General features: G+C 45.1%; 1 protein-coding gene across 1 annotated transcript in view; it reads left to right on the top strand.

Annotated features, from left to right (window-relative positions):
- Positions 1 to 19,374, top strand: part of HGSNAT (heparan-alpha-glucosaminide N-acetyltransferase) — a 580,634-nt gene that overhangs the window by 58,692 nt on the left and 502,568 nt on the right. The window contains exon 2 of the mRNA XM_086937464.1: positions 6,639 to 6,754. Within this exon, the coding sequence (XP_086793590.1) occupies positions 6,639 to 6,754 (116 nt within the window). The remainder of the gene's footprint in view (positions 1 to 6,638; positions 6,755 to 19,374) is intronic.

The following is a 19,374-nucleotide window of genomic DNA, read 5'->3' as shown; positions in this document are numbered from 1 at the left end:
GGCATCAGGTGGCGCTGGTATCTCTATACTCCCCTAATGTTGATCAGGGTGGCTTCCTGGACCGCCTCTCGCAAACGATGGCGATCTGGCGGGAGTCTTCATGGGTGTTGGGTGGCGATTACAACTACACCTTGGACACGACATTGGACCGCTCCCTGCCCCCCCCACTACATGCCCCTACGAGAAATGCCACGAAAGACCTACTAGAGTGGGCGGCGCGATGGGACCTACATGATATCTGGAGAACACGCAACCCAGGCGCGAGGGTGTACTCGTACTATTCAGGCGCGCATGGCCTCCACGTCCGCCTTGATAGGTTCATGGCGTCCACTGACATACTGCCCCACGTGACGGACACATACTACATGGGCCGCACTCACTCCGACCACAACCCTCACCTTCTATTTATCACTTGGGAGCAGCCGCTGCCCCCTGTGCCCACCTGGCGAATGCAGCCCGCGCTGCTAATGGATGCACCCTTCCGCGACTCCCTACTCACATGCACTGCTCAGTACTTTGAGGACAATACAGGCACGGCCTCCTCTCCCCAAGTGGAATGGGATGCGTTTAAGGTGGTGGTGCGCGGACACTGCTTGCGGACACAGGGCCAGATTAAGCACCAACTGGAACATGACCTTACCGGACTAGAAACAGGCTTGCTTGCCAGGGAGGGAGACGCTGTGGAGGGTGACGAGGCTCCACTGCTGGAGGCGCGCGCAGAACACGCGGCGCTGCTGGAACGCCTCAAACACATCAATTATACTGCACACTCGGCGAGGACACATCACCTTAGTGACAGGCCTGGTAGGCTCTTGGCCTGGCTGATTTCTCAAGAGGACCGCGCGGCCCCTGTGACGGCCATACAGGAGGCGGGCGGGACTACTGTGTACACACAGCGCCGCATACACGACACCTTTGTTGCGCATTATACCTTGCTGTACCGCTCCAGACTACCGATCCCGCACCCAGACATTGCCGGCTACCTTGCCCCTTTACAGATGCCACACTTGACAGTGGCGCAACAGAACGAACTAGGGGCCCCTCTTGCGGCGGACGAACTCCGTGAGGCAATCTTCCACCTGTCCAACGGCAAAGCACCGGGCCCTGATGGACTCCCGGCGGAGTTTTACAAGGCCGGCTCGGATATTCTTATTCCAGAGCTTCTAAAGATGTACAATGCAGCAGCGGAGGACTCCATCCTGCCCCCGACGCTGAACGAGGCTAATCTTATCTCCATCCTGAAGCCGGACAAAGACGGTACCAGAGTGGGCTCATACCGCCCCCTGGCGCTGCTTAACACGGACTACAAAATACTGGCCTCCACACTGGCCCGAAGGCTGGCTCCCCATGTGCCTCATTTGGTGCATCAAGATCAGAATGGCTTTGTCCCAAAGCGTCACACCTCCCACAACATCCGTCGCCTCTTCCGAGTGCAGGAATATGCCATCCGGCAATGGCCCAGAGCGGGCTGCCTCGTTCTCGATCTGGAGAAGGCCTTTGACTCCGTGGAGTGGCCATACCTGCGAGAGGTCGCGGAGAAGTTCCACCTGGGAGAAGGATACGAGGCCATGGTGGACCTGTTGTACGACAAACCATTGGTCAGGGTACGCACGGGCCAACTACACTCCAATGCCATCCGGGTGCGCAGAGGCACTAGACAGGGCTGTCCTCTGTCCCCGCTGCTGTTTTCCCTGGCCATGGAACCTCTAGCCACGATTCTTAGAGCACAGGGGCCAGATTGGGGCATCCCGCTGGCGGATGGTCTACATGCGGTGTCGTTGTATGCAGACGACCTGCTCCTATACGTCAGGGACATAACCGCAATCCCCACCTCTCTCACTGCCGTCTTTGCTGCATTTGAGGAGATGTCGGGCCTCAGGGTCAACTGGTCCAAATCTGGGGCCTACCCCTTTGGCCCAGACACGCCCGAGTGCGACGTGCAACTGGGCGGAGGCAGATTACAGTGGTACCCCACCTCCTTTCGCTATCTGGGAATACAGATTTATCGGAACCCGCTGGACATCTTGGAGGGGAACCTCGTTAGGACGATCGCCTCGATACGGGCGCAGGTCCGCTTTTGGAATACCCTCCCACTTAATGTCCCAAGCCGCATAGCTCTGTCTAAAATGATTGTGTTGCCCCGGCTACTCTACTATTTCGCGAACATACCCACTTATGTCCCAACCAGGATATTTAGAGACCTAGAGGTGCTACTCCGCGACCTTATATGGAACAGCGGCCGCCCACGAGTGGCACTGACGAAGATGTACATGCCAACTGACTCGGGAGGATTGTCAGTTCCCAATCTAGAGCTGTATTACCTTGCGGCACAGACGCAATGGGTGGCGTACTGGCTGAGTGGCAAATATCTTGAAGATACAGCCTCGGAAAACGAGGCTGCATGGACGCAAACGCAGATTAATACACTATTTCACCCGCTCACCCAAGCACGATGCCCCTCCCAGCTGCACGTGGCGGTGGCGCGGAAATGTTTCCTGAGGTGCCTACGCCTTACCAGAGCGACCAAGCCGTATGCCCCGGTCATACCACTGCTGGGCACACCGACCCCGGCGGGGATCCTCACGGAGACGCGCTTGGAAGCATGGGCACGGGCGGGGGTGGACACGCTGAGCGACCTGTACGCTGAAGGCGAATTGCTTACCTTCGCAGCCCTGGCTGACAGCGCAGATCTCCCGGCTGGGCAGTTCTTGCAGCACGCGTCGCTACTGCGCACGCTCACAGCCTCCTGGGGTGAAGTGACGGAAGAACTCCCGATGCATTGCTATATCCAGTACCTGCCTGTCATGGGCAACGGATCGCACATCATACACTGGCTGGCGCAGGCGTTACAGACACACTCGCAACCTTCTACACAGCCGCTGCGTGACAAATGGGCGGCGGACAGGGGCCGGGACTGGACCGATAAGGAATGGGCGATGGTCTTGGCGGGACCTACCAACATCCCTAGAAACCCCCGCTTTAAGATTATACAGTACTATTTGCTCCAGCGCGCATACCTCACGCCGGATAAAATCAATAGGTACTTCCCGCTTGCGGATGCGGCCTGCCAGCGCTGCTCTCTACCGGGAGCGGACTTGCTACACATGCTGTGGCACTGCTCTGAGGTGAGGGAATACTGGGAAGTAGTCCTGAAACTCCTCTCACATGGAGCTGAAGAGAGGCTACCGCACACCTGGGAAGCGTGCGTTCTCGGGTTATACAAACGCACTAAGTCCAACAAAGTGCAAGCGCGCTTTTGGGACATGGGCCTCATCACAGCCAAACGCCTGCTCACCAAGCATTGGAAATCTGCTACCCCTCCCCACACGCAGCACTGGCGAACGTCCTTCACTAACTGGGCGCGAGCGGAAAGTGCCGTGCTCCTGAGGGAGGAAACGGCGGGACTACGCAAGTTCCCCATCGCCCAGCTCTGGGACGATCTCCTCCAGACGTATCAGGAGGCCTGCCAGGAACATGAGATGACCTAAGGCGACCACCGCCTGCCTCATAGACGCGCTGGGCGCACTCACATGCCGAGACCTTACCTGGAAGTGCACCATCTCCCCTCCCCCCCGCCCACACACAGCTCCTGTCCTCCTAGCCCTGGTCCCTCTGGCTGCTTACCCCCCCCGCTACATCACACGATGATCTCCTTCATGCCCCCCCTCCACCCACTCCCTGACCGCGATACATTACCCGACCCCAGTTTTCCCCTGCCGTTATGACGCGTGGGGGATAGTTTAACCGCTGGTCAAGTTCCCCGACCAGACTTACACTTAGCTCTCGATATGGACACTGAGGATAGAGCGACCACTAGGCGACAGCACACTACGAAACGCATGCTACACCTGGAGTACGAAGAGGTACTGACGCTTAGGGCTCCGGCGCACGCAGTGAACAAACACGCGGCAAGGCGGAGTGAACCTGTCCTAACACTGACTGACCGCTGCGCCTGGGGCCTGAGGATTAGTGTGCACGCCCTGCTGCCGCACATGTGGACATCGCTTTTAGGGCTGCGACCTGGACTCGCGAGCATTCACCGGTAGTTTTATGCCTCAGTGAGCTATACCACACACTGATTGTCATGCACGGTAGAGCATTGCAAATGCGAGCCATACCCACAACCTCCCCGAGACCCGCGCATTGCTATGCATTTATACAGCTCTACACACACCTAGGTGAGGTCCCGGGGAACAAGCTGCGACGACTGCGATGCTTGCCTGAATGACACATTTCTACTGTTGTTACAAAAAAAAAGAGAAAATTAGACTGATCATTTCTTATGGGCAATTCCAAATGACAATGCTGATTCCATCATGTATACTGCCGCTGGACCCCCGGGTTGCCAGCTAAATGGCTGTGTCATCCATGCCGTATCACTCTGTTTCTTGACTATTTGATTCGCCCCTCTGTGGGCCATGCAATGCACCCTGTATGATGATGGACAAATGTGAAATAAAGGTCTTCCAAAAACAAAAACAAAAAAAAAAAACAGGGTTGTAGATTGTGACCTGTACATTGCACACAATTCTGCAACTGTTACATTAATCCACCATACTATAATACTTGTTACACTGAAAGAAGCATTTAGACCATAAATTAGACATTTTTCTTCAAGTTGTTGTTTAATCGTTATAGTGCCCTGAAGTTGCTACATGGAAAACTCTATGGCAATCATTTTATGAGTATCGAAGACCAGTGTAATGTGAGACAAGCAAGTACTGACAAAAACTCCACAATCTTTGGTAAGCTAACATTAAATAAAAGCAATTATATGCCAACATTAACATATGATAGCGCTAGCTTATGAGAGGTGATTTAAGGCAATAGCAACATGAATTATGTGGCAGAGAAGGGCCAAATTATGAGACAGTGTTGAATAAATTATGCAGCAAGAAAAAGCAAATTATTCGGCACATTTTGTAACAGTATTAATTATTTTGTCATTTTAACACTGTCTTGGCATTGGTTGCTCCTCATAGTACCAGTTTAGTATAAAAATACAGCAATAAGCAACAAAAAAGGATATTGTTAACTTTAGAAAAGGGCCTTCTACTGCAATGCAATTTGTGCGTTTTTAGCAACTTTTGAACCGTGTGAGCTGAAAACAATTTTTTTGTTCAAATCAGCAGATTATGCATCAGATGATGGAGTATGTGACAAATGCAGCAAATCCATAACTAAGCGAAAAATGCCACTGCCTCACAATAGCATAATCTAATGGCCCTGTCTATGGGGAAATACATTAATACATAAGGGCCTTTGTGCTAATGGAGAGCTGAGTTGTGAGTCTATCCAACTTCATATCGGAGTCCCTTCTGAATCTAGGTGTGTTTGGTGCTGTTGATAGTGAGGATTGTTTTGATAGTAGTGTGGTTACACTAGAGGCAAATGATTGAGTTGCAGCCTTGGATTAGGGTATCGCAGTTTTTGAGTCAGTGGATGTTCTTCATTGTAGAGATTTTCAGATAGAGTTGGATCTCATGAAAATTCCGGTGAATCTTAATCCCATGGTGGTCAAGGAGGGCTCCAGAAATGGGTTACATGCCTAATCTTTAAACATTGTGTTAACATATGCTTAACCTGCAATATAGTAGAAATTCCTTTAGCTGTTAAAATATATTAATTTATTTTTGTGAAATCAATGTGTCAATTCATCCATGTGACTCTTCCAGTTATAAGAACACCTTACTTGCAGAGTTTGTTCTGCACCTTGTGCATTATTAGAGCCTACATCAGAACTAGAGCACTTAGTGGCTGTCATTGTACAATAAATATGAATGAATATCCCATGTAGAAAAGCAATGGGTTTCTGACGAAATAGCATTGCAAGTTCAAAATAGGTTATTGCAAATCACCCAAAATTAGGAATACCCATAATGCCATGTTATTGAAGGGGAGGTTTGGGTAAATATAATGCCTGTTCAAGTTTACCTTGATGAATATATAACATGTCAAACATCAACAGTAAAAGTTTTAACACTTTCTGTCCCATTAAACATTGTAGAAACACCTGAAGTACAATGAAGTTAAGGATTTAGTTAAGTCACAAATGCATCCGTCTACTGTGTTTTACATCACATTATTTGTCTGATTACATATTATGCATGGTTGAGTATCAGGCTTTTCTCTGTCCTATGAATTATGTTCAACCAACTTGTGTTGTATGGTTTTGATACAGTGACATCTGTGAATGTAGAATAGTGTGTCACATGCTGCTGAGACCAGTATAATCACAATGAAAACATTAATTTTTAAAGAGTATTTTTCAATTTCTCCAACATTGTTAGTATAACCATTTTTTTAACTTATTTAAGTAATTAAGTTTAATTACTGCTCCTTTGATTTCCTATGTTATCTATATACTAGAGATGATTTATGTTGCTAGGTTACTCATGTGTATGTAGATAAGAAAGAAATCAATTACTTGACCACTGCAGAGTTAGCACAGATACTGTGCCACAGGTGTGCTCCAGACCTTTCAGGCCTTACTGGCCGCCCATAAGGTTATGTGACTCCTGACAAATAGACCTCATCGGCTCTGTAAATGGTGATGTTTGTGAAGTTTCCATGGCCTGTTTCTTGAATCTATTGATATCCACAGTTGCTTATTTCTTCCTATTTTGTTTTATTCACAGATTTGATCAGAAAGAAACCATTACACCTGAAAATTGATGAAGCATTGCTTGTTGTCGAGAATGAACTGCCGAGCCCAGATGTGACAATCTATTGGCTTTCTGATCACTGTTACCAGGTAAAGACACCGCAAAGTTCAAGAGTTATAACACTGGAATTTAATGTATGCATACAGTTTTTTTATTTTAAAAGCGCAAATTATCTGAGTAGTAACGGAGTGATAAACAAGATTGAAGTCCAGGCATACGATCCTTGGTCGTTTTCAAAGAGGCAATGTGCACAGGGGATGGTTATTTGCTATCATGTAGGGAAATAGGGTTGTCTGTAGCGGTGTATATGTTTTGTTCCAGTCTGAACTGTTGAATTGTAGGCCTGACTTTGATAGAAATGTTGTTCCAGATTTTCGGTGCATAGTTAAAGGCACACCTTTTTGATTCATGTCTCAGTTTTCATATTAGCGATGTTCTAGCTCCTGGTGAAATACTGAGCTACAGAGATGGTTCTTCTATCATCAACCTTTGTTGGAGAGCTGTTTCTGGGGGCCTTTTACGTGTTACAGCTGGTCTTGAAGACAATGTGGGCCTGAAGATGTAGTCAGTCAATGTAGCTCTTTCAATGTTGGGGCAATGGTGCGGGACCTTTTTAGGCCTTTGATGAGATGTGGTTTAATGCATAGCTTGGCTTTCAGGAGGCTCAATTTGGAATCTGGTAAGTTGTTGAGTAGACTATTCTCCCATATACATGAGAGAATTAAGTCTTGAACCATATTGCCTTGGTTTTCTCGTCAATGTGTTCTTTGAAGGGGAGTTTTGTGTCCAAGGTGAATGCTAAATTTTAGTTTTCTCAACAGAAAGTTTTGATTGTGCTAAGGACAATGAAATGCAGTTTTGCTTTTCACTTTCTTTGCGTAATAGAAACAGCCTTATAAAAACATCACGTCAATATCTTCAAGATCCATAAGGCTATAATACATATCTGAAGTCGAATGAATGAACCTGAACTTACAAGTCCATAGCTTCTGTTGCCATTGCTATCTTAACCTCTCTCCTTGTGGCGAGAAGCTTAGATTCTGTAAACCATTAACTGCTTGTCTCTGAGCCCTTTTTGTCCAGTGTCCAGTAGGCCGCAGTGGGGGAAGTCACAGGTGCAAAAGGTTTTCAGAAAGAAAATAAATGTTTACCAGACATCTGTGTCCTAAATTCTCTCATCCGTCCTCATCAGCTCTCAAACAGTTAAAAATATTCAAAAGGGGATATTCTTGGAAAATAGGGCATATAATGGATTCAATATCACACTTTGTTCTTCTGGCATTAATAAAAGAGACACTCTTTAATCTAAAATTCCTATCTTGTAATCCAAAGTTTTAACATTGGAAAATCTCCTGCAGGAAATTAGACAGGACGGTTGTCAGCTTGGGTGATGGTTGTTTCCTGGATAAAGCTTCATTCACTGGCCAGTTCTTGATAAAGAGCTAACCAACATTGGTATCCCACTAAGAATATCTTCATTCTGATGAAAAGTCAAGCAAATAGAACAAATGGAAATACTTCTCTTTACTCACAGGTGCACTGGTGTTATTCAAGGACCAATTTATATATTTATGTCTGGGTTCTTTTACATAGGTTTCAACAGGCATACATGTGAGAGATAACTAATAGCAATATAATGAAGAGGAGGCTAAAGGGCTTGGAATTCCTTTAATATGGATATTACACAATCACTTACTTAGGGACCCTGCCGTTAGGTCTTGGATACACCCTGGCCTATGCCACTTTGTAGAAAATAGGTATCAGTACACCTCCATTGCAAATACATGGGACATACTGAAAGAGGCCGCACTATATAGGGAGACAACAGTTCTCTTTACCCAATCCTAGTTCTTTGATAATCACCAGCAGAAGTCATCACAAAATGATCCTTTGCTGATGTCTGCTTGGGTTTTGAGTTCTTAGTCACCAAATGTTCCCTTCAAGCAGTGTTGAGGGAAACTACAATTGCACTAGTAACAAAGCTTCCGAAGCCTCACTCCCTAAGGAACTGGCAGAGGCAGAAAGACAGAATAAACTGGAAAATACTATTGTAAGGCACATGAATATTGCGATCCTAAAGACCAGTTAAATGCCTTTTGAACCAATAGGAGTAGGATAGCCCATCTAAGACTGATGCAGACTGTCTGTGAGGGGGCAATACAGCGAATAAGCTGCCAGCACTGAGGGTACAAGACCAACGATCCAAGGCTACAAGCCCAATGATCCAAGGCATTCATTGCTCAATTGAGGGCTCCAGATGGGAGCCTGGTTACTGAAGAGAAAGTACAAATAATTGTTCTTCTTCTATCATCTGCTATAAACACGTTCAAAACTTAAGAGTAAGAAGCTGAAATCAATGATTACTGTGTATCCCTGCAAATGCTGTCACAGCATCCAATCTGACAAACTGAACTGGTGGTCAGGATAGCCACAAGCAATACCATAGCTAATGGAAATATGCAACTGAACAAAATTTCAGTCCGGGCTTATTTACCTTTGTAAACAACAACTTTGCTGGTGCTGATATTGAACCACATGTAGCCCTATTTAATTCTTTCTTGCAAATGGTATGGGTGACCCTAAGAAGAGAGAAATGGAGATTACTCTTATTCCTATCCTTCGCAATAGATTCTTGCTACTGTTTGTGACTTTTTGCATGTTCCTATTTGTGCTAATAATACAAATATTATTATTATTATTATTATTATTATTATTATTATTATTATTTTGGAATGTATAAAGTGCAAAACAGTTATGTTGGTAGTTTTCCAGGCATTAACCAACAATAGCAAAATAGGGACCAAATAGCCAGGTTTTTATTTTGTTTTCAAAAAGTCAAATAATCTTTGTCCAGATTCAGAGAATTTTACAATTTGGACCCCAAAATACAAGAAAGAGCCTCCTCCCATTTGAACTTGTTTAATTCTTGGAACTTTCAATCGAGACAAACTTGAATGATCTGAGGACTACCAGGAATATCTCTCTACTTTTGCGCCAAGCAGTGGAGACGGCTACTTATAAAACCATTTAATACACATTGCCTTTAATTTGATGCTCGCTTCAAAAGGGACCAATGAGTAGAGTGTACCTGCATAAGCCTAGATGCAACTGTATACCATCTGAACACATGTTACTATTTCATGGGTTGTTTTAAGCGGGATAAAAAAAAGTGTCAGGTTTCTAAAAGGGGCGTGGGCTAAGAAGCCTTACCGAGGTTTAGAGTATGAAGAGAAGGGGTTGGCTTAATATATTTAAACCTTAAATCCTGTAGTTCCCATAGCATGCCACATGACCAGTATTTTGGTGCCTCTGTGTGAGCGTTCTGTTATTCCATTCAGCCATTTCATGCATTAACGGACATTCACCTAAAACAAGCCAGACCTGTTGCTTTCCCAATGCTTGTTAGCAACACCTAAAAGTAATTTACAATGATTTTATTGTGAATATTTAGAATTGAAAATGTTTCTTCTGTAACCTAAACTGTGCTACGGTCTATGGAAGGATTTGTGATCTCCTGAGTGTCTAAGCACTCCCATTCCACTCCAAACCAACATCAACAACACCAAGGAACTTTTTAACATCGTTCAGGAATTCTCCAACCCGGTTGCCAGACAAAACATTACACCCTCACAGAAGCTGTGCCACAACCTCACCCACTTCTTACACAACAAGATTGCAACAATATACAGAAACTACAAAAACCAACCCAGACCTAGGTACTTCTTCAATAGATATTCAACCACCGTAACTGATACGAATCACACACTTTGCACCTGGAACATCCACTCCACCAGGACATCACCTCCACCATAAAATCCATCCACTCAGGAGCTCCCACAGACCCATGCCCTCACCACATCTTCGACCTCGAAAAACGAAGGTTCCAGGAACTCACCACCCTACGCAACACCTCTCTGTCGCCAACGCAACATTTCCTGATGCCTGGAAATACGCCGAAGTCAAACCACTACAAAAAACTGAAAAAACTACCGGCCAAACTCCCTGCTCCCATTCCCAGCAAAGGTACTAGAAAAGATCATCAGCAATCAACTCATGACACACCTGGAGCAGATACAGTCCCCGGCAGGCAACACAAATAGGTAGGCCAGCAGAGCTTCAGCCTTGATGTGAGTGTGACTACAGGCTTCACTCTCCCCCGGACGAACCATGAGGCAATAACAAAATGATATAAATAAACAAAAGACAATGTTTTCTAGTTAGGTGGTATAAGTATATACACCTTTCAGTTACATGCAATAAGTGTATTTTATTTTTTTTAAAAACATTTTTATTGAGGTACTTTGGAGTCAAAATAAATCAAGACATGTATAAAGTCAGTCAACTGAAAAGAGCAAAATGATCTCTTAAGAATATTAAATAATAATACTAATTGACAAAAACAGAGATAAAATCATAATATGCGTTTTGGACACCAAACATACAAATACACTCTAATCAAAACAGAATTCCAGATTTTATCGAACTTTCTAGTCCCTCCGATTTGTTGTGCATATGACAATTCAGTCTTTCTTACTCTTTTCATTTTATCTAACCATTCCTGAAACAAAGGGACCTGTGTTGACTGCCAGTTCTGGAGTATCAAGGATCTTGCTACAGCTGAGACTATATAAAGCAGTTTAACCAAATGATCTACCAGCCCAAGAGCAGAGTCGTAACCATATAGTATTAATTGATGGGTGTGAGTGATCTTGATATTGTAATTAAAGCCAAGGAATTCAAAGATTTCATTCCAAAATGCCAGGATTTTTGGACACAGTGCGATGATATGGGACCAATTGGCAGGAGCAAAATGTTTACATCTAAAGCAAGTAGCAGACGTATTAGTATAAATTTTAGAAATTAAAGCAGGAGTACGATATAGTAGCCATTTGTTGAATAAGAGCATTCTGCGCCAGTTGGCCCCTCTCAATACACTAAAGTTTAATTTATTTAACGTTTTCCAAGTACTCAAAGATATATTATGGTTCTCATGTTCCTGCCATTTTTTGATTGCTTTTATACTGAGGTCTTTCTCAATACTTTGTGCGAGACAACTTTTCCATTCCCCCGGCTTTCTAGATAATGAGGTTATAAAGAGATCAGTCCATATCTGATTTGGGGTACTAATAAGTTCCAAATCTAATAGATTCAGCGTTTTATAAAACCTAATATAGAAGGCACTCAGCAAGAAATTCCCTTGAGTTAATTGTGACATCTGTGCTGGAGTTAGCCACCTGCCATCTTCACAGAAGTCTGCTAATTTGTGAAACCCCGCACAGTGCCATTTACCTACAATTTCCAAGGTAATTTTTATCTTGGTGTGTGCAAAAACTTGTCTTAAAGGCGTCAGAAGGTTAATTTGTGGAAGAGAATATCTTTTAAACATACCATCTCGTCTTTTGAGAAACCAATTCAATGTCTTGTATCTCACGAGTTTCGGGGATCTAGGCACTAATTGCGGAGAGGGAATTTGAACTTCAAGACTAATTAATTCCATAAAAAAATTAATAATTAACTCTGGACCTTGTGTTTCGGGCTTAAATCTGTGTAGATATTGGGCCAAATAAGCATTGTAATAATCTATAACGTTAGGTAGCGCAAATCCTCCTTGCTCCGTATCTGCATATAGTGTCCTTATTGCTATACGAGGTGTTTTCTTACCCCATATAAAACCAGAAAACAGAGACTCTGTCTTTGAAAAAAAAAGAGCTTGGAAGAAAGCATGGTATTGTTGAAAATAAAAAATTAAAAAGTGGGAGGATAGACATTTTAATCAGGGCGACTCGGCCCAAAATGGCCACCGGGAGCGGGTTCCATCTAATAAACATGGAGCAAAATCTCTGAAGAAGCGGGTCGAAATTAAGCGCATACAGATCTGATATAGACATAGAGAACAGAACTCCTAAATACCTTTTAGGACTCGGATTAATACAGTTGATTAGGTTGATTAGGTCTGGATGTAATTCTGGATCTGCACCCCCGCAGACCAGAATCTCTGTTTTTTTTTATTAATCCGATAGTCTCCCAGGGCTTCAAATTCTTCGAAAATCTGTACGGCCTGGGTCTGGGATTGCAAGTCAGGCTGAATTAATAACATGAAGTCATCTGCATACAATTTAATTTTGGACATCGAAGTAATTGGAGGCGTAATAGTGAAGGAATTCCTAATTGCAGTGGCCAATGGTTCAATAAAAAATGCAAAAAGGATAGGTGATAAGGGACACCCTTGTCGAGTCCCACGTTGCACCCCGGCTGATCCCACCATAATAGAATTGATAATAATATTGGCTTTGGCACCCGGGTACAAGTTTTTAATTAAGGTAATAATCTGTAAAGGAATTCTAAAGTGTATTAAGATAGCAAAAAGAGTGTCCCAGACTACCAAATCAAAAGCCTTTTCAGCATCTAAAAACAAAATCAGTGCGGGAATACTCCTTCCCTGAAAAAAATCTAATGCTTCAATTAAAAAGTGTGTGTTAGTGATTAATTGACGACCTGCAATGAAACCGTTTTGGTCAGGGTCAATTAAGTCAGCAGAGATAGTGTTAAAACGGATAGATATTCGCTTTGTACAAGCTTTATTCGAGATTATTTCTCATAAAAGCACAGCATAAAATTGAACATTACAGAATAAAAACATAACATTTACAGGTATAAATTCATATAGGCATTCTGTGCAGCTCATACAATATTAGCATAAAAAATTTACATGTGACAAAATAGTTTTACATTTTTAAACAGTTAAAATAAAAGGAAAACCTGATTAACTGACCCCCCCCAGAAATCGTCGCCTGATTGCCCAGGCCCATCCCAAGTATTTAGCTACCCCAATAACTATTGATTCCTGAGTTGTTGTACACAAAATTCTTAAAGCCACTGCACTGTCACGTGTCCCCAGGTTTTTGCATACAGGTGTAAGCCATACTCTCCTGGGTGATGAGTAGGCTTTACATACAAATAGAAAGTGGCCTACACTCTCCACAGCAGTTTCACATACTGGGCATAACCTATTGGTCGACCTCTGCCAACCTGCCGTTAGTTTTTTTAGGGGAATAGATCCGGATCTTAGCTGGAAGACTAGCTTCCTATCCATTGGTACCGTAATAGTATCCCAATAATTTTCTAGGATAGGACAAATTTTTGTCTCCAGGAAGCGACCAGCCATAGAGTCAGACCTAACGTCTTTCAGCAGATTACCACCCACCCAATCCCAATATTGTGATTTGAGGGCTTCTTTGCTTGGGAAGACCTCTTCCACTGGGTTATTCCAAAGATTGGAAAACCCCAGGTTAATTAACATGGCCCTTAGATTTTTAAGCCATTTTATCTTGTGGAAGATGTCTTCCTTAATTATCCAAAGAAAACCATCTGCATATTGTCTGATCTCTGGAGTTGTCCAAAGACGTCTCCAGTAGAGAACAGGGCGCAATCGCGCTCTATCGCTAATTGGGCGTCTACCCAACTCCAGGAACAGTGGTATTAGGGGGGTGCTCTGTGGAAGTCCTGTAATCCCTCTGAGGAACTTGTTCTCAGATGTCTGTAGGGCCGCAAGATTGTCTCAAGCCCATAACTCCGCACCATATAAGGTGGCACCTAAGACCTTTGCATCATACACTATAAGTGCAGGTTTAATCGGTTTTGTCTTGGATTTGCGGTGTTCTCCCCTCAAAGCACCTGAAAGCTGTTGATGTTTTATGGCCACTTTTTCCAAATGATGCGACCAGCCAGCGCCCTCTGCTATCTGTACCCCTAAATATGTGAACTCCTTAACAGTATCTAACTTGCTATTATTTAGAGTTACCTTGGGATAGATTCTACGGCGTGGGGTAAAGGCCATTAGTTTCGTTTTCCCCACGTTTACTTCTAGGCCGTGCTCTGTGCAAAAAATATCAAAAATATTTAATGCACGTTGCAGCCCTGCGGGGGTTTTTGACAAGATCAGGGTATCGTCAGCGAACATCAGGATCGGGACCCTGACGTCCGCTAACGAAGGAGCGTCTACGCTTGCTTCCAACATTCGCTTGACAATCCCATTAATAAATAATGAGAAGAGTAAGGGAGCCATGGAACAGCCTTGTCGGACACCCCTTTCCACGGGGAAGTCCGGAGTTGACTCGCCATTCCCACCCCACTGAACTCTTGCGAAATTGGATTCATGTAGATGCATAATTAGTGTGAGCAAATCAACAGGAATTCCCAGCTTTTGCAAGACCAACCATAGCTTAAACCTGGGGACTAGATCAAATGCCGCCCGCAGGTCGACAAACGCGACATACAGGCAGCCTCTTCCTAGTAAAACCGTCTTCCACCGCAGTATGGTAAAGCGGAAAACCTGGTCAATGGTGCTGGTTGCTCGCCTAAATCCAGCTTGGTATGGGGAAAGGGCGTTGTTGTCGTCAACCCAGTCCATAAGCTGGTTTGCAACCATTCTCCCCACTACTTTTTGCATGGTTGCTATTAGGCTTATGGGCCTATAGTTGGCAGGCAGTGAGCGATCTCCCTTCTTGTGAATGGGAATAATAATTGCACCTTTCCAAAGGTCGGGGACCACCCCCCCCTTGGCTAGGGCGTTTGCTACTAAAAAGATATACCTCACCCATCTCGTCATATCATACTTGAAGATATCCGGGGGTATCCCATCTAACCCTGGTGCTCTCCCACATTTCACGGAACTAATCGCGATTTCTACTTCTTTGGAGGAGAACAAGTTGTCAATAGCATAGACTGGCGTTATGCCCTCACCTACCCCGGGGTGCATGACTTCGGCATATTGTGGTCTGAAGTAGTCAACCCAGGCATCTTCAGCTACATTATTATCAGGCTTTGCTGGGCCACCTCCTCTACCCCACTTAATAATTTTCCAAAAGGTCCTGGAGTCCTTATTACTAGAAGCCTCTTTTAGCTCGGCCCAGTGGTCTTCGTCCCATTTCCTTTTGGCTTGAAAAATGGCCAATTTGTACAATTTCCTTGTCTCTTTTATTGCAGCACTGTCCCTGTTCCTAATAGCTTGTCCCAATTCCAGTCGTGCGGATCTACATTGGCGATTGAACCACCTTCCAACATCCTGGGTTTTCCTCCCTTTCTTACTCTTAGTCAAAAAACATGGTTTGAGGAGGGAAAATAACTTGTTGTGGATATCAGTGATATCCCTAGCCCCAGGAACTATTGGATCTGCCGCCTCCATTGCGGAAATTGCGCTATCCACCTCATGGTTGATATAGGTCATGGTTTCCTCATTAGCCAATACCCTTGGCCATTTTAGCCTACGTTCGTCGTTGCTCATGACTGGAATCTGATCATTCCTTAGGTGCAAGTTTCCCACTCCGACATTCCACCACCTATGGGTCACACAAAGGGGGTTATGATCACTTTCTACTCTAGGCCTAATGGCCATATCAATAACCCCCTGCCATAGCTGGAGACTACATATTATATAATCAATTCTGCTCCTGCTGTTACCGTTGTCAAAGGTACAACTACTTTCCTTGTCCCCTGGGGTTCTCCCGTTCAGTGCTCTTAGACCATGTTCCATACAAATAGCATTTAGTAATAGGATGTCTTTTGTCCACCGTGGGACGGGGTTTAAACATAAAGATGGTACTCCCCAAAGGTTGTCCTCATCCTTCCCTAAGGGATCATTTGTGCAGTCTAAAGGTTCAAAAGTCCTGTTGAGATCCCCGGCTATTATTACCCTACTATCTTGGGACTTGGTCTCTAAGGAGGCAGACAGCAGCTCTAGGGTGGAAGAATAGGTTGTATTACTGCCTCTTACATAAACGTTGTACAAATCCATTGACGAACCCTTATCTGTGGAGATTCTTAGCATTTGTAAATCGCTAGTTCCCAGGTCCAACATTTTGATAGTAATGTCCAAGTCCTGTTTTATCCATACAGTAAGGCCTCCCATAGGCCGACCCCTTCCACCTTTGGATGCTGGTATGGAAAAGTTTAAATAACCAAAACAAAAGAGGGGGTCACAAGCCCAGGTTTCTTGGAAACAACAAACATCAAACCCACTGATATATTCCACCCAAGATTGGGAGTCTAACTTACTACCCAACCCTGCAACATTCCAGGATAGAAGCGTACCAAAGCTAGACTCAGTCCCATCAGGATTGTTAATGTTGGAGCACACTTGGGAAATCATTGGGCTTTCGATGTTGTTGGTGACCTTCGCAGGATCATCAATGGTGTCAACTACCATGTTAGCTGTTGATAAGGGTAATTTCACAGCACTAGCATTTATATTTTCCATCCCAGTACCTCCCTCTGCAACAAAACTCCCCTTCTCTGTGTAACCAACAGTTAAGATTGTAACAGCAGTACCAACATGATCTTCACAGGCCCCCTTGGACTCATTGTTGTTCCCTCCATTACTACTACTCAGCTCTCTGGTGATTTGTCAACATCCCCATCCCGGGTCCTGCCATCCAGCATGAGGATTATAGTTTGTGCATGTGGTATAGTTTTGACCAAATAATGGAGCTGGTGTGGAAGTGATTGGCCATGGTACAGTGGGGGGATTTAGGGGTTCATTAAGCAGGCTAGTCAGTACACTGGTTGGGCTGGGGTAAAAAAAGGTAAGATCTACAATTCCAATACCTCCCTTGTTTGTACCCCATCCCTGCCTAGTTATCCATCCCGCCACCCTTGGGTCTTGGAAGTTGACCACAATACAGTCCCCACCCAGGCTTTTCGGTGTATACCCTATCCAGTCTATTCTCCTTACCCCTATGATTAACCCATCGATGTCTCCTGGGAGAGGTCGATTCTCCCTTAACCAGTGCATGATCTTATTTTTGAGCATCTGGAAGGTTTCTCTCTGCCCTATAGGTAGCGGTGGAACATTTATAAGGACTGCTACATAGGGGAAGGAATCCGGAGTAAGATTCACTGGGGGTTTTCTGTGTGGTGGCTTTGTCAAGGGAGGTGGGATCGATTTGGAAACTGTAGGAACAGGGCGGGGTGCAGGTTTGTTCGACACCAACTGGTTATTAGTTGGTTGGGTTGGTACTAAAGCTTTACCCGCTGGAGGACATGCATTAGCCCCTTTCCCGACCACAGGATTGTTTGGAACTATCTGCTTATTGGTTACTTTTGTAGGTACTGGAGCTTTACCCGCTGGGGGACATACGGTAACCCCTAGACCAGCAACAGGAGATGGAATTTGTGACTGGAGTACCATAGACTGAGCTGGGTTTGTAGTGTTAGGCTGATGTTGAACAGGGCCTGAGTGTACCAAATCAGTAGATTTGGGAGTTGTGTTGACAGTGCTGTTACTTGGAAAGTAATGGGGGGTTGGTTTGAGGCCTTCTTCCCTTGTCTTGGGTAACAAGGTTAATATTGCCCTGGTTCTTTGTACTTACATCCACCCTAGCATTAACTTTAATCAAAGATTTTGTGGAATAAAAGTTATCTAACGTTGCCTGCTCAAAGTGGTTTAACCTATCAGAAAGCTTGGCGATTTTATCCTCTATCGGGGTAAGTATTAGTCTAAGTAATTTTTCTAGCTCAGGGAGCAGATTTGCAAGTGATAACAACTTATCGTTAGTTGGTAAGGCAGTCTCAGGACAAATATTCTCTTCAGAGTCTGGGCTATCCAAAGGAGCAATGTTTGCGTTCGAAACACTTTCTATGCTATGGTTTTCTTCAATAACAGCCTCTCTAGTATTCACAGTTTTGTGTAGCTTCCTATGCTTTTGAGGGGGTTTGGCCACAATTTTACATTTTCTCAGTGGAGCAGTTCTTTTCCTTTTGGACCCATGCTTGGGTTGAGCCAGGATAGCCTGGGCACCAGAGTCAGGGAGCAATGTAGGGTGAATATAACTCCCACTGGAATTGTTCGATTCTGTAACAATTTCCTTATTTGTTACTTTTGCCTGTCCTTCAGATTGTTCGTTGGCAACTGGAAGATTTACAGAAGATAATGATGTTACCAGGGCGGGATACGTTAGAGTTAGGTGCTTGTCCGTAGAATTTTTAAGTAGTTCAATTGATAGTCTGCGCTCTGCGCGCCTCTCGGCCAAGGATAACTCTTTGTCAATTGAAGATGAACGGTTAAAAAAGAATTTATCCAAAGGGCCAATTGCCAGTGGACCAATCTCAACCGGTGGAGTAGTCGAACGGGCGCTGGCAGTACTTGTTGAGGCAGACATTGCCCTACTTCACACCAATAGGATACAGTATATCAGATATCACTTACTGTAGAAGGAACTGTGGAGCACTTGTCAGGGGGATGGCCCAGCCCGGCCTCCTTCGGCCCCTGACGGCCACAGACGGTCCCGCCCTTGTCCCGGGCTTCTCCCGCGCGCTCCCGCGCAGCGGTATTCACACGTTAATTTATGGCTCTTACGGTGATCACCCGGTCGTTGGGGGCGGGGAGGAAGAGCAGCCCAGGTGGAACGGGTGGGGTTACTGGGACTCCTGGGAAATGTAGTCCCAGCCCTCTTGCTCGCAGCCCTCAGCCCCTGTCTTACCCCAGCAGCAGCTAACAGCCCACGAAGGAGAGCGCCCCTCTGCGAAGCGGGACCCGCGCAGCGGGTTCCGCGAGGCGTTGGTGGAGATGCAAGGAATCCACGGGCAATCCAAACAGCAAGGCAGGTTTGTCAAGGTGTCCCACGAAGTGCAGGGCAAGCGGGTATTTGATCACCCGGTCGTTGGGGGCGGGGCGGGGAGGGAGAGCAGCCCAGGTGGAACGGGCGGGGTTACT

The sequence above is a fragment of the Lissotriton vulgaris genome, chromosome 9, assembly GCF_964263255.1.
Source record: "Lissotriton vulgaris chromosome 9, aLisVul1.2, whole genome shotgun sequence".
NCBI lineage: Eukaryota > Metazoa > Chordata > Amphibia > Caudata > Salamandridae > Lissotriton > Lissotriton vulgaris.
Note: the sequence above shows the minus strand (reverse complement) of the source record. Positions and strands in the feature narration are given on the sequence as shown.